Source organism: Tachysurus fulvidraco, chromosome 25, assembly GCF_022655615.1.
Source record: "Tachysurus fulvidraco isolate hzauxx_2018 chromosome 25, HZAU_PFXX_2.0, whole genome shotgun sequence".
In the NCBI taxonomy this organism is placed as follows: Eukaryota; Metazoa; Chordata; class Actinopteri; order Siluriformes; family Bagridae; genus Tachysurus; species Tachysurus fulvidraco.
The window spans coordinates 2,934,889-2,951,868 of record NC_062542.1 but is presented as its reverse complement, the minus strand read 5'-3'; the positions used below and the strand labels follow the sequence as shown (position 1 = coordinate 2,951,868).

General features: G+C 37.0%; 1 protein-coding gene across 3 annotated transcripts in view; it reads left to right on the top strand.

The window, feature by feature from the left end:
- The window catches only part of LOC113649847 (G-protein-signaling modulator 1), an 8,160-nt gene extending 263 nt beyond the window's left edge, over positions 1-7,897 (top strand). The window contains exons 1-6 of one of the 3 annotated variants that reach the window (XM_047808466.1): positions 1-226; positions 638-1,183; positions 1,759-1,915; positions 5,382-5,671; positions 6,021-6,179; positions 6,225-7,897. The exon at positions 1-226 is cut by the window's left edge and continues 262 nt beyond it. In XM_047808466.1, the coding sequence (XP_047664422.1) occupies positions 692-1,183; positions 1,759-1,915; positions 5,382-5,671; positions 6,021-6,161 (1,080 nt within the window). In that variant the 5' untranslated portion in view covers positions 1-226; positions 638-691 and the 3' untranslated portion in view covers positions 6,162-6,179; positions 6,225-7,897. Of the gene's footprint in view, positions 227-637; positions 1,184-1,758; positions 1,916-5,381; positions 5,672-6,020 lie in introns of all 3 variants that reach the window. The other 2 variants (XM_027157855.2, XM_027157854.2) reach the window with 2 other exon arrangements.
- Positions 7,898-16,980: the final 9,083 nt, after the last annotated feature.

Below are 16,980 nucleotides of genomic sequence, written 5' to 3'. Positions count from 1 at the left end.
GAACAGGAAGAAAGTCAGAAAAAGAAGCTTGAGTGCGAAACTTAGATCTTGGCTGCACATCAGCGCTCAGCTTTCGAATTAGATTCGTTCTCGGAAGGAAAACTCAGGTGTGAATTTATTATGAAGCATCTATTTTCATTTAAGTGTGTGAGACAAAGCCAATGAGGGCAGTCTACAAGATACAGACCAGAGGACTTTATCTCAACATTTCAGGGTCTGGAAGACGGTAAGAGGCCCTCAAGGGGATTTTATATTGTTTTAATCTTCCATTTAATCAGTTAAAATAAACGTATCAAAATTCTACACTATATTACCACTTAGGAAAATAATTAAGTAAATAATTATCTTGACTTTGTCTGTTCATTCTCTCTTTTTGTAAAGTGTAAGAATTACGAAATGGTTGTGCAACGGTCAGGTTTTTTTTTTTTCTTCTTGCTCCTGCCAGATTAAGATTTGAGTATTAAGATTTGAGCAGGATCTAAAGCAGTGCTTCATGAAGTAAATAAATAACTAGAACTCTTTTTATAGAGCAACTTGGCAACTTAATGCAAAATATTTAGGTTCCTGAATAACAAACAGCCTAATTAGTCTGTCGAGTATTAAAAAATTATAACTCCCTAAACTCTCGTAACCTAAGCTTAGGGTTCCCATATCCGCTGGATGACTGAAGGACATACCAGTGGATTCTGACATGGACTGTGCAGAGGTCAAAGGTCAATTCCCAGCAGACGAGCAGCTGGAGCCACTGTTCATCCTCGAGGAAGGGGACGAGCTGGATAATTTTGCACATATCTCTACAAGCGGGAAAAGCATTCTGAAAGTGAAGAAGGAAGGCATGGAAGACAGAATTAAAGAGTGCTGTGAGGGAAGCACAGAATCTAAAAACGATGTGAAAGAAGGTGAAAGCATGCATGTAAGCACCACTCAGGAGGAAGAGGAAGGCCAGCAAAAGGAAGGGTTGGAATACAAAAACCGTAAGATCGAGGGAGAGATGGGAACCGATGAGAACGCTGGAGTGAAAAGAGTCCAAACTGGACCTGCATCAGTGCTGGAGAAGGCTGGAGGGGAGACGGAGGGAGCGAAGACAGATGCGGTGCCTAAAGACCGGTCAGTTTCTGATACCCAGACTGTAGCCAAACTACGAACCAGAGACCGACTCAGTCCTGACGATGCTCAGCAAAAGGTAATGTTCTACAAAAAACCTACATCATTCTGAATTGTGTTTAAAGAAGCAGTTTGCAATTTCTAGTGCCTGCAGCCGGATGCTCAAGCAATTACTATTACAAAGAAAATAACGAGTGTTTTGTCCTTTTCTTAACCTGACCCCAAGTCTTAGTACTAAGCCATGTGAGTCTCTTTGTCCTACTTAGGGGTGGGGCCTATTTCAGGGTCTGAAAAATATAGACAGAAGCTTGCCAGATCGACCACATGAGAATTTTGCAAGCTTGTCCACTGAAACTGAACAAACTTGAAGCTAACAACCTAGCATGACAGGAACCATACACTAACATATCACATACACTTTAGAACCCTTTCAGTTTGACACTTCTGTAAAATGTCCCAGGTAGTTTTTCCTTGCCAAAGTTACCTCTGGCTTGCTCATTAGGGATAAATTAAAATTTAAAACTTATATCCTGAATTGAGATATTGTCATAAAACTTGCTTTGTGGCAAGGCCCATTGTTAAAAGCGCTATACAGATAAAATTGTATTGAATTAAAATTGAATGGAAAATCAAAACCCTGCGACTGTTCCTCAGGTTCACAGGTTATCCCCAGATTCTCCTGACGCTCTCTACGAGCTACTTTGCGCCTTGCAGGAAGGCCGTCGACTCAACGACCAGCGTTGCTCCTTCACACTGCAGCCACGCCGAAGGTGCCACTCAGAGCCCGGAACCCCACGCCACAGCCACAAAGGTGAGGAAATTAAAGAGCTAGCGATCTCATAACTCCAGTTCGATCACTCTTAATAAGTCATAAAGTACATCATTAGTACTTAATGCTACAAAGTTCTTTATGAAGTCATTTGGTAAATCCCTGCACTGTGGCTCATGCAATATTTTATAACATTAGTGTTAGTTTAATACTATAGAATAGTTTATTGTTGTGTTACTACAACATTTACATAACATACTTCAAAAATCTACTATAAAAACAAATTTTTTTTTTAAATGTTAAGTTCCCACATAAAATACTAAACACTAAAATTTTAAGATAAGACAACATAAACATATTTGCATCGTTACGGGCAAATGGATTGCAGCTAAAGAAAAAGATAATATAAAGTCAAGGTGCCATGAAATTTGAAAAAAAAAATGACATATAAAAAGACTATACATAAAAAAGATTATCATCTATATTTAAAAAATGACCCAAAGTATACAAATAGTAAACAAAATAATCGCTTACAATGTTATATGGTATAATAACTGATATTACATGCCATAATGTTATTATACGCTAATTTATCGAGAACTAGCTCAATACACTAGCTTGAGTATCATTAAACAGTTTAACAACAACGCACTCTACAGTTTTACGATATTCTTACTATATTTCCATATTTTTCTTTTGTGTTAGCATTTTCAATAGTATAATTGTTATTGTTTACACACTCCATAGATTGATTTACTGAATAAATTCTATATTTCTGTAATCAACACTACATATGATTAGGTCTTGGTCTTGGTCTTGATAATATCCTACTAATGTTTACTACAGTGTTAATCGAACATGCTCGTTCATTTGTACTTTAAAGTATTTTAGAAGACGTATTTCATAATAATTCTTTTTTTAGTTAAAATGCACTGGATTTTTATTCAGTTGTTATTCTGACATTCTGCTTTGTTATTATTTACTGTAGTACTGTTACATCATCCTACACACTCTATACTATGAATATATGAATTTTTTACTCTTCAATATTATGACAACATAAATTTACATTTTACTACAACGTTACAGTTAACTATACAGACTATGCCTTCAACTATACTGTATATAATAGTATAGTAGTTGTATTGTATATTATAATATATAATATTTACTATATTGTTACTCTAACATACTCTGTACTGTACTTTAAAGTATTTTAGAGAGAATATTGACTATAATATTTATATTTCACAGTTGCTTGTTATCATTTTAACTATAACATGATTACACTTACTACACAGTGTTAATGTTTATTAGAGTTGTTACTGTCTAATAACTATACTATAGTGTATTGAGCTATACTAGAAAATACTGTTGTTTGTACTATGACAGTATCATTAGTGTAATTTTTTTACTTTTATGATATCGTCTAAACCCTTCTGTTGTGTCACTCTAGTAGTATTATATACATCAGTGTTTTTGTTTTGTGTTTTAAAGTTCAGCTTATATTTACTTGTGTTTAATGTAATATTATGAGATTTACATTTCAAATTTTCTTAATATTTACTATGATGTTACTGCATCTTATAAGAATCGCATTTTACTAGTGTTAGTACTTTACACTGGTACAATTACTAACTATACACTATATACTACTCACTATACACTATATACTATACAATATACACTATATACTATATACTATACACTATATACTATACACTATACACTATACACAATACACTATATACTATATAACTATACACTATATACTATACACTATACACTATATACTATATAACTATACACTATATACTATATAACTATACACTATATACTATACACTATATACTATACACTATATACTATATACTATATACTATACACTATACACAATACACTATATACTATACACTATATACTATATAACTATACACTATATACTATACACTATATAACTATACACTATATAACTATATACTATACACTATATACTATATAACTATACACTATATAACTATATACTATACACTATATACTATATACTATACACTATATAACTATACAATATATACTGTACACTATACACTATATACTATATAACTATACACTATATACTATACACTTTGTAACTATATAACTATACACTATATACTATACACTATACACTATATAACTATATAACTATACACTATATACTATATAACTATACACTATATAACTATATACTATACACTATACACTATATAACTATACACTATATAACTATATACTATACACTATATACTATATAACTATACCCTATATAACTATACACTATATACACTATATACTATATAACTATACACTATATACTATACACTATATACTATATAACTATACACTATATACTATACACTATATACTATATAACTATACACTATATACTATACACTATATAACTATATAACTATACACTATATACTATACACTATATACTATACACTATACATTATATACTATATAACTATACACTATATAACTATATAACCATACACTATATAACTATATACTATACACTATATACTATATAACTATATACTATACACGATATAACTATATAACTATACACTATATAACTATACACTATATAACTATATACTATACACTATATAACTATATAACTATACACTATATACTATACACTATACACTATATACTATACACTATACACTATATACTATATAACTATACACTATATAACTATATACTATACACTATATACTATATAACTATATACTATACACGATATAACTATATAACTATACACTATATAACTATACACTATATACTATATAACTATACACTATACACTATACACTATATAACTATACACTATATAACTATATAACCATACACTATATACTATACACTATATACTATATAACTATATACTATACACAATATAACTATATAACTATACACTATATACTATATAACTATACACTATATACTATAGTTTTAAAATTTATTCGTGATTCTAGGCAAGACCTTTTACCGTGTTAAGGGATGTTTACGCTACTCTTCCTATTTCTTTACTAGTTTAACATCATTGTACTTTAGTATGGGTTTTTACTGTATTATTACTATTGTAATGTTTTCCTGTCTTACTATATACTAAAGTATTAATATCAGTAATTGTGGCTCATTACTGTGAATCATTACTAGGTACTTTTACAGTGGTTCTCAAATTCTGTAGATCTTTACTGTTAATCATAGTGTTTCTGTTTTCTTTCTTTCTTTCTTTCTTTCTTTCTTTCTTTCTTTCTTTCTTTCTTTCTTTCTTTCTTTCTTTCTTTCTTTCTTTCTTTCTTTCTTTCTTTCTTTCTTTCTTTCTTTCTTTCTTTCTATTGTTAATGTAATTCATCTAGAAGGAACTTTTCCTATTCTATCACTTCCTATAAAAGGGATGTTAACTGTAGCTTACCACAGAATGGACTTTAAAAACTTTTCCTCTTACTTGAAACAGTGGTCTTCTCATCCATGACGTCGCTGCAGAAAGAGGAGTTCTTTGACCTGGTGGCCGTCTCGCAGGCTCGACGGCTGGATGACCAGCGTGCCGATTTTCAGAAGCCTTCCACCGAGTCTCCGGAGCGTTTACCTCAGGAGACTCGCCGTCCCTCCAGCGCCCCTGAAGCTTACTCCTCACAGCCCAGACCCAAATCGAGGAGAAGCAGCTGGAAGGTCATAGATTTTGGCCAGACTGTTCCCAAACCAGCGCAGAAGGAAGAGCTCTACAACATGATCTTATCCTCACAAGTACGTCTTGTACAAGTTTGTTTGTTTGTTTGTTTCTTGAATATTTTATTAGCCAAGAACAACTGTATAGGTTCTTTTTTATTTTCTTTCTTTCTTTCTTTCTTTCTTTCTTTCTTTCTTTCTTTCTTTCTTTCTTTCTTGCTTTCTTTCTTTCTTTCTTTCTTTCTTTCTTTCTTTCTTTCTTTCTTTCTTTCTTACGAATCTTAACATTACTATAAACAAACATGACTGACATAGAGCAGAAGCTTTGACAGTTAGAAATGTCACGATTTAACTAATGCACTAATGATAGCGTGAGTAAATGTACTATTTACACACTACACAACACTCCTTTTTACCCCATTGCCAGGCACAGGGCAGATTGGAGGAGCAGCGTAGCAAAGCCCCAGGCCCTATGGATGATGAAGATTTCTTCTCCCTGCTGCTGAGGGTCCAGGGAGGCCGAATGGACGAGCAGAGAACAGAGCTTCCTGTAGCACTTCAGAATTAAAAGAGACTCTGGCTAACACTGCTGAGTATTTAAAATAAAAAGACTTTTTTTTTTATTTCAGTTTTTCCTAAAATACGTGTTTTAGTTCCTTTTCAATTGATTTTTGTCTAAACGTATGTAATTTATGATCTCTAAGCCTAGAGTATGTTTCGTGTTGAAGTTGAGTGGTCATCAAGAAGAGCTAGGGTCAACACTTGAGCTGAGATAAATGTCACATGTGGTTACGACAGTCATTTGATATTTGCTGATGGTTTTCAGTGTCACTGTTTGCGTTTGGGGAGGTGTTACAGAGACATAAGAGGAACCGAGAATGCAGGCTTGTAGAAATGTGTCTGGTGTAAAGCAGTAAAAGGCCAAGAGCTGAGAAACAATGGGGTATATAAGAAGAAGGAAAGACACTGTAAATGAACAGGAGTATTAAAAAAATAGATACAACAATCAATATTTAACAAGATATTTTTTTACAGGTATTGGAAATTTTTTATTGGTAAAAAAACTTACAAAGTGATTGTGGATTGTGATTGTCTTAATGCATTGCCACATGAGATTGTTGACTTGATAATGATTCAATCATTATGACAGAAAAAGAGCATATAATTCATTTTCGGGTTCTTTTCTCCGGCTGGAATGGACGTTGTTCTGGTTAGAGCGTGTGCAGCAAGCGAGAAGTTTTTTTTAATCAGCACAAAAGGCGCTCCATCCAGCACTTTTTCAGTGTGAAAGTGTGAAAGCAGTTGAATTACGATGCTAACCAATAAAAGTCACCAGTTTAGCACGGTGCAAGCTGTATGTCTGAATCTATGCACGATCTCTTCGCGGATTTGTTCGGCGTCTCGAACAGACGTGCTTTCTGACACCCTTATCTATACAAATGAACCGAAGGAACAAAAAATAGCTGTATCGTAGCTCCATCTCGAAGCCAACCGACTTTCTTCCTCAGGACAAAAAAGCATGACGCCTCCGTGCATTGTATTGTTTGTTAACGATAATCTCGTCAGCTAACGGTGTCAAGCAATGTATATTTTTCTTTCTCAAAACAGAAAAAAACAGCTGTACTGTGAATCATTTCGATTAAACAAAAGTCGATCGATTTAAAGAAGATGTCTACTTTGTTTACTGTTCCTGCCGTGTTGATTCGAGTTCACTCGCTGAACTCCCGAGCTTTTGAACATAAAAGGAAATTACGTGCTGAACATACAAAACTAAACTAAAGAAGCAAACTATTAATAGATGATTGACACCAATGATTTGGCATAGTCATCATTTGTATTTTGGGGTAAACTTTTCTTTTTAAAACAAAATATTTCTGTCTAAAAAGCTATTTTATTTGCATTTACGATAATACGTTTTTTTTTTTGTTGTTATTTGTTTATTTTATTTTTTTCAAATCAATTTATATTCATTTTTGTAACAACGAGTAGCAAACTCACAATATATACGCTTTTCCTTTAGTCTTTTTTTATGGTCATTTTGAAAGCTTTGTGAGTTAACCTAGAAAGTAGACTACATGCACATCACAGAAAGTCTTGCACTACTTTACAGTACTGCCAAGTTTTATGAACTAAAGTGAGTCGCTTTATACAGTATAGTAAATAAATGAATAAGTCTGTGTTGTACAGGATACTTGACCTGTTGTGGTATTTAATAGAGAAAAAGCTAATCGCGATGGCGTTTTTTTTATGTTTTGTGCACATGAAAGATTATTGCAATCAAAAATAAACGAGTGAGTGAGTTAAGCTGTTCTCTTGGTGGTTATTATTCAAGAATCCGGTGATGAATTGTGAGCAATGAGCTAATACGGATTAATAAGGTTTGTCATTAGCATAAGAGATAAAAAATAGACTGATATACTGACATATAATGAACATAACTCTGGTTTAACTTGTTGGCATTGATTAATTGGCTGATTATATGTAAATAACGGCTTGTCTCGTGCTTTCACGTCATTCAAAAAAAGACAAAAAAGTGACAGGTGTGCCGTTGTGAAGTCGCGGCCTAATGGTTAGAGAGTCTGACTCCTAACACTAAGGTTGTGGGTTCGAGTCTCAGGCCGGCCACGACTGAGGTGCCCTTGAGCAAGGCACCGAACGCCCCAACTGCTCCCCGGGCACCACGGCATAAATGGCTGCCCACTGCTCCGGGTGTGTGTTCATGGTGTGTGTGTGTTCAGTGGTCAGTGTCACTTTTTCCCCCCTCGATGTTCAGTGATTTGAGAGCATGAGTTTACAGAGCCATTTTTGTTAATGTGTTGTTACTTCATAGTTTTCACATGATACGAGGCATGTGCTGTTCCATTTCTAATTGGGTGTCTGTTGCTAAGCAACTAGCAGTAAATTTCTGCAAACTGTACATGTTTGTGTGGCGTCAAAACTGCTGCTAATCCTGCTTCAGAGCCAGGTTTCCTCACCCTAGGGGATAAAAGGAGGATTTAGAAAGACGCATGAGTCTTTTAACTTACCCACGAAATGTCAAACGATCGAGACATCATTCATCGTTTAGCTGAAAAATAAATAAAGTAACAACAATGTTAATTTATTTTCAAATAAAGTTAAACCAGAGACGAAAAACATAAAAGAACACAAAACACACACTAGATGGCAACAAAAACTAACAGTCAGAAAGCATCAGACTGAGTTACACAACTAATAACTAATAAGTGTTAGAGGGAGAGACATGAGGAAAGGAACTGAATAAAAAAATAGCTATCAATCAATTACTTAAATATGATTTTAAGCATTTTCTGGCTGTTATATGACGAATACAAGCTGTCCTTTTGAATCGTAATCAATCAACATTCAAACTGACCGATTCGTTTCATTTGGATATGATTAAACAATAATTAGCCAGATATTAATTAGATAGAAACAATTTGGGCTGATTATATCTTCCAGAAATTTGTGTAAGGAGGTAAATAAATTGATAAATTTCATATTTGTTAATATTTTTGATAGATAGATAGATAGATAGATAGATAGATAGATAGATAGATAGATAGATAGATAGATAGATAGATAGATAGATAGATAGATAGATAGATAGATTCCTGTCTCCGCCTTGTGTGTGTGTGGAGTTTGCATGTTCTCCCCGTGCCTCGGGGGTTTCCTCCGGGTACTCCGGTTTCCTCCCCCGGTCCAAAGACATGCATGGTAGGTTGATTGGCATCTCTGGAAAATTGTCTGTAGTGTGTGAGTGTGTGTGAGTGAATGAGAGTGTGTGTGTGCCCTGAGATGAGTTGGCACTCCGTCCAGGGTGTATCCTGCCTCGATGCCCGATGACGCCTGAGATAGGCACAGGCTCCCCGTGACCCGAGTAGTTCGGGTAAGCGGTAGAAAAAGAATGAATGAATAAACAAACAAACAAACAAACAAACAAACAAATTACTTAATAAATTATTGAAAAAATAATTACTTCACATCCAATCTGTCTCTCCTGTTCGTCTTCTCTGTTCCTTATATTCCTCTGTGTCTCACTCGGCTGTAATCGACGCCTAACCAGAGCGCTTTGTTCATTTTGACCGTGATGAGATTGCAGGCTTTTATCCAACTTTATTGCATTAGAGACCGAATACGTAATGACATTAAACCCGACTCTGTGAAGCAGGAGATGGCGGTAATTAGCTCTGGGAACACAGGATTTTTTTTATATACAAGATTTTACGGTAATTACCTGAACTGAACATTTATTTGTGCATATTGTTAATATATTTTTGTGAAGGGTTTCAGGTGTTTACTCCAGGTACTCCTCCAGGCAGGCCGGGCTCCAGCATCTCAGTGCTAATGGCCCCAACACCTAATTCAGTTCTCCCCATAGCCAATATTTACAAACTCCACTAAACCAACAACATGCTGTAACATTAATTAAGTAAACATAATAAAATTGAATGCCGGTCAAATTCTGAGCGTCCGTTATCTGCTGCACAACAATCACAAATTGAGAAAAGTTGGTAAACTTTCAAAAAAAAAGGCAGTAAGGAGCTAGAGCCTGTAAGAATATCGAACTGAATGCAGCATGAAGTGAATGGTGTGTGTGTGTGTGTGTGTGTGTGTGTGTGTGTGTATATAGGGTCACAGCCTCCAGGTGTCACGTCAGGGGCAGTCGTGGCCTAATGGTTAGAGCGTCTGACTCGTAACCCAAAGGTTGTGGGTTTGAGTCTCGGGCCGGCTATGACTGAGGTGCCCTTGAGCAAGGCACCAAACCCCCCAACTGCTCCCCGGGCGGCGCAGCATAAATGGCCCCACTGCTCCGGCTGCCCACTGCTCCGGGTGTTCACTGCTGTGTGTGTTCACTGCTGTGTGTGTGCACTTTGGATTGGTTAAATGCAGAGAACAAATTCTGAGTATCGGTCACCGTACTAAGCTGTACGTCATGTCACGTCACGTCATTTCCTCCCCCAGTCCAAACACACGTGTTGTCGGCATCTATAAATTGTCCATAATGGGCGAGTTTGTGTGTTTGTGTTTGTGTTTGCATGTGTTTGCATGCCTGCAGTGACCTGGCATCCCATCCAGTTTGTCCCAAACTTCATGTCCTGAGTCCTCTGGGAAATATTCTAAGCTCCCTGTAACTCTTTGTAGGATAAACAGTACAGAAATTGGACGGACGGATGGATCCTAATCTACCTTCTTCTTTCTATATTCTGAAATTGGTTGATGATGAAGAATTAAAATGCTGTTTAAGAAGTAATCCTGAAAGCGATGATGCCATATACTGTAGCAGACCACCGTTTATTTCACGCTCCACCAAACTGACAGGTTTTAGCTAAAGCCTGCTAGAGACAGTCGACTGTTAACATGAGCCATTAACCTGTTTCAGCTTGGTTTATAGGAGTTTGTCCTGGGGGAACGTTGGATGACATGATTCTGTTTTTTTGTATAAGACAATCTGTAAGTGAACAATTTGTGCACGTATACTAAATCATTTGGGGAGAAAAAATGTTAATCACAGATGTGTCAAGCTTCGGGGATTATTACAGAAAGCAGGCACACACAAAAAAGTAATTTATGATTGGAAAAAAAAATGCTAAGGCAAAAAGAAATATTAATCATAAACTGGGAATATTCTAGTAAGGATTCTAGAGAAAAGGCGATAATAATAATACATTCATTTTCTACCTCTTTATCCGATCTACCTCGGGTCACAGGGAGCCTGTGCCTATCTCAGGCGTCATCGGGCATCGAGGCAGGATACACCCTGGACGGAGTGCCAACCCATCGCAGGGCACACACACACACTCTCATTCACTCCCACACACACACTCAGACACTACAGACAATTTTCCAGAGATGCCAATCAACCTACCATGCATGTCTTTTGACCTGGGGAGGAAACCGGAGTACCCGGAGGAAACCCCCGAGGCACGGGGAGAACATGCAAACTCCACACACACAAGGCGGAGGCGGGAATCGAACCCCCAACCCTGGAGGTGTGAGGCGAACGTGCTATCCACTAAGCCACCGTGCCCCCCCAGTCAAAATAAATAATAAAAAAAAGAATATTTTAGAATTACTTTAATAAAGTACAGAAGGCTGAAATTGATTCCTGAGTCTGCTCGCTTAATAAAATCTCGCTTAATAAAATCTCGCTTAATAAAGCTATTTAATCCTGTGATGTATTGGGTTTGTGTACATACAGTATAGTACAAGCGATTTTATTCAGTCCTCTGAAATGATTATAACGATTTTTTTTTAAGTTACAGTAATTTTTGGGATTTGTTTTATTTCTAGGAACAAAACAAATCCGTAACAGAGGCAGCTGGTTTTCTCGCTCTAATAGCTTGTGGGATTGAGTCATCCCAAATGACTGTCTGGTAATCTGATTTCTTCGCTGTCTACTAAAAAGCCTGCAGGGAAATATTGCAGGCGAGCGTGAACGTGCCTCCTCGACCCCGTTCTGACCTCCGTGTTCACCTGTGACCTCCGGCGAGGCCTCGCGGGAATCCAGATTTATTACCTATCCTCTGTAAATCCCTCCAGCACCGTGAGTGTAGCTTCAGGATGCTTTGGAGTGGGCATTAGAGAAAAGCACAGCTAAATTAGTTTTCAATCCTGGACTATTTCTGTTCCTGAAATCACTTGATGTTTTTTTTTTTTCATTTCTTGAAAAAGCATGATTACAATCTTGCATCAAGTGATGTAAGAGCCTGAGGCGGTTGTGTTGTGTGTCTGTTTTATTTAGGCATTTGCAAGTATTTTTCAAATATGTGCCCATGTGTGAAAATCCTGGTTGATCCTGAATCATTTAAAAAAATGGAATTACATTTTAATTCAATTGTTATTATTGTTAAATGAATACTTTTAAAAATGTAAAATAATTTGTAAAAATAATGACAATTACAAATAATGAAAAAAAATTCGGTATACACAGATACAGGGGGGGCACGGTGGCTTAGTGGTTAGCACGTTCGCCTCACACCTCCAGGGTTTGGGGTTCGATTCCCGCCTCCGCCTTGTGTGTGTGGAGTTTGCATGTTCTCCCCGTGCCTCGGGGGTTTCCTCCGGGTACTCCGGTTTCCTCCTCCGGTCCAAAGACATGCATGGTAGGTTGATTGGCATCTCTGGAAAAATGTCAGTAGTGTGTGAGTGTGTGAGTGAATGAGAGTGTGTGTGTGCCCTGTGATGGGTTGGCACTCCGTCCAGGGTGTATCCTGACTCGATGCCCGATGACGCCTGAGATAGGCACAGGCTCCCCGTGACCCAAGAAGTTTGGATAAGCGGTAATAAATGAATGAATGAATGAATGAATGAATGAATATACACATACATACACAGATTTTTATCTATTTTTAATCTAAAATTTTTATTACAATTTTTTACTCATATCTTTAGCATATCTTTTTAAGCATATCTTTAGTTATTACAAAGCCGAAATCTGTGGAAAAAATAAAATATAACTAAATATTTGAGGGAAAGAAATTTAACAGCTGTGTGTGAGGTTCGTGGGCTTGAATATGACTGAATAAATAGGGGATAAATTTCTGAAAAATGGAAGATCTGAGCATCTCTTCTTTTGTCAGGGGGCGGAGCTTATTTCAGGGCCAGAACATTTTAAACAGAAGCCTGAAATGAACAAAACAAGCAAGAAATCTTTGATATTATGTGATTTTCATTGTACTCACGTTCATCCTAATATGACATTAACATCTTGTGAACTCTCAAACACATACGATTCTATAATAAGTCCAACATGTGGTGCGGTTCAATTTCCCACACACGGGCAGGTCTGAATCCTGCTGCGATTTCTCGACGTGTAGTCAGAGCGAACAGATCTCGCTGCTTTTATGCAGGAAGCTGCAGGTCTGCTTTGACCTCTATTGAATCTCTTTCCATAAAGGGAGTCATTAGAGCGCTGAACTCCTTTCATGGTGCTAAGTTGATTTGAATTCGGCGAAGAGATTAAAGAGAGTTTTGGGGTGCTGATGTGAAGCGGTGATCCGCTACTGATGTGTCGAATCTTTGATACAGGAAGTGGAAAGCGTGGAAATGTGAAAGAAATAGCTTATGTTTAGCATTAAGCTAGCATTCAGGGAAACTATAAAGATTTATTTAAAAAGTTTGTCACAAAATAAAGTCCAAATTCTGAAGAAGGTTCGAGTTTACTTCTGATTTAAAACCAGTCAGCAATGACTGCTGCAAGTGTACAAGTCAGAGAAGGCTAACTAGATGTCTAGGTGATGCTAATGATTGTAGCTAGCTTGCTAACACATTGTGAGGTATTTTAGGACACAGAAACTCAGCTTGGATATATATATACACACACACACACACACACACACACACACACACACACACACACACACACACACACACACACACACACCTCACAATCTGTTTGCAAGTTAGCTACAGTCTTTATTAAGCCAACTTAGCTTTAGCATTAACCCTAGCACCTGAAGAACACCTCAGTAGGACTGGGTTATATTGCACACACACACACACACACACACACACACACACACACACACACACACACACACACACACACACACACACACACACACTTATGGTGTGCTAAGTAAAAGTAAATCAAGAATGAAGCTACTATTTATTTATTTATTTATTTATTTATTTATTTATTTATTTATTTATTGTATTTTCCTTTGACACATCGCCTTAATTCAATTCCTAAATTTATTTTCCTTCTCTTCAGCACTATGTGAAATTCACTCAAAAGTGTTGATTAGCAGATCCCTGACTACGGTTTGTATTCATCAGGATCATAGTGAGTAATAGCGCTAATCTCGGAATTCATATTAAAAGGCCTGTAACGTGATCTGACTTCCTGCTTTGTTTGATATTCTGCTCAGGCCAGTGTTAAAACGGAGAGGCTGAAGGGTTGTGGAGTGCATACATGAATCACAACATGTCTAAAAAATGCGTGTCCTGCATTTGGGAAATCTGCACAAGGCTCAGTGATTGTGTGTGTGTGTGTGTGTGTGTGTGTGTGTGTGTGTGTGTGTGTGTGTGTGTGTGTGTGTGTGTGTGTGTGTGTGTGTGTGTTTGTGTGTGTGTTTTAAATATTTACACATTCATTCCAGAATGTCAAAACTTCCCAGCTGTGTTTATATAAGCATCACAAACACTCACACTAACCAACAGTGTAGCTCACGTACCCAAAACAGAGCCGTGTTAGTGTTCTCCTCCTAGCGTGTTCAGCAGCTAAGTTCAGTGTTGATTATTTTTTCCTATTACAACACACAATATATCCATTTACATACATGCTACCTGTATGGGAATTTGTGTGTGTGTGTGTGTGTGTGCGTGTGTGTGTGTGTGTGTGTGTGAGAGTGACATGACAAATTTTTTGCAGTCAAATTAATAATCACAGTAAAAAAATCCTAAATTTCATTAGCCTTGACTGAGATTATTAGTGATTATTTATTGCGATTTCGATTAGTAGATTATTTAGATTTGTTCATCTATCTTACTTTTATTGGAACACAAGTCATATTTCGTTATCTTTAGGCAATGATTCCACGGTAAATGAGGCTTAAAGGGCTAACAGTGAGACACAGCCAAGCAATTAGAGGAGTGTGAGATGGAAAACATCCAGCAGGGGTTCCCTGTGGCCCGGATCGGAAATTAGTCTTGATCAAGCAGCTGTCTTTATTATGGGAACTCACTGAACGTGTCAGATAGATTTGCATATAAATGGTCTCCCCTGGCCAGAAGAGAGGATGTGGGCTTGGACATGTCTCTGTCAGACAGGTTAGCTTGTGCTGTAGAGACGTGAGTCATTATGCTGGTCTGAGTGTCAGAAGTCTATTTTCTTGACGTCGAGAGAATGTTTTATGGCTTTGAGGTATTTACACGATACGACATGCACTACTGAGGTACTTAAAGCCTGAGATATTACACTTATTTAATCATGAACTTTCCTCTCTAAGATTGTAAATGCCTTACTTACTGTTTTTAGAAACTTTCTCTAACTTAAATCTAGATTTCTAGCTTCAATTTGGTAAATATTGTTTCACCCTTAATAAGTTTTCTGAGATTTATATTATGGAATGATATAAAAGTGTGTAGTCATCCTCATTGGCTAAATGTCCAAGTCGTGTCCATGTAAATGTCCATGTTCCAAAGAGCATTCAATAATAATAATAACAATCATTCATTCATTCATTCATTCATTCATTCATTCATTCATTTTCTACCGCTTATCCGAACTTCTCGGGTCACGGGGAGCCTGTGCCTATCTCAGGCGTCATCGGGCATCGAGGCAGGATACACCCTGGACGGAGTGCCAACCCATCGCAGGGCACACACACACACACACACACACACACACACTCTCATTCACTCACACAATCACACACTATGGACAATTTTCCAGAGATGCCAATCAACCTACCATGCATGTCTTTGGACCGGAGGAGGAAACCGGAGTACCCGGAGAAAACCCCCGAGGCACGGGGAGAACATGCAAACTCCACACACACAAGGCGGAGGAGGGAATCGAACCCCCAACCCTGGAGGTGTGAGGTGAACGTGCTAACCACTAAGCCACTGTGCCCCCTAATAATAATAATAATAATAATAATAATAATAATAATAATAATAATAATAATAATAATAATAATAAAACATTATACTTTTTGCCTGGTTCTTCTCCAGGTTTCTTCTTCGTGTTTCCTCACACCTTAAAAATAAAGGTCCCAGGAAGAAGCAAATTTATAATTTCAATTTTTTTTAATGGTGATATCATAGAAGAACCATTTTAGGTTCCTCGACGAACCTTTCAGTAAACGATTTTAAACATTTTTACATTTGTTTTTTTTCAGTGGAAACCTTGCATGGATGTTAAAGGTTCTTTATATTATAGAACCACACACCCTGAACAAGAACCATTTAAGATCCTTTATTTTTTAAGAGTGTACACAGCCCTCTAGTGGCATGGAGGACCAAAGCGACTGCTTATCTCATTGTCCTGCATAAACTGGTGACAGATTTTACAAAATTACTGTTTCAGGTTTTCATGAGTAACAGCTAATGAAATAAAAACTAGACAGTCGTCTGATTCGGTTTATTTTCCACAAGAGACACGAGTATAGCGTTTCACTTGAGGACTTTCTGCCTCTCCCACGTGTCTGACAGACCTTCGGGACACCAGATACTTTCTATCTGTTAGCTTTCAGTCATTACACCAGAGCCACGACAAGCAGAAGCCTGTTCGTCGAGCAGTCCTTCGATTGCACGCACAGGAAAAGCAGAAGAGCCGCTTCCAGCAGTTCCAGCAGCTCCGAGGCTGCATGCATTAACCATCTGTTTCTGCTGCATCGATACCTCGCGGTAATGATTAGCCATAGAGGAAGAGCTACTTTAAT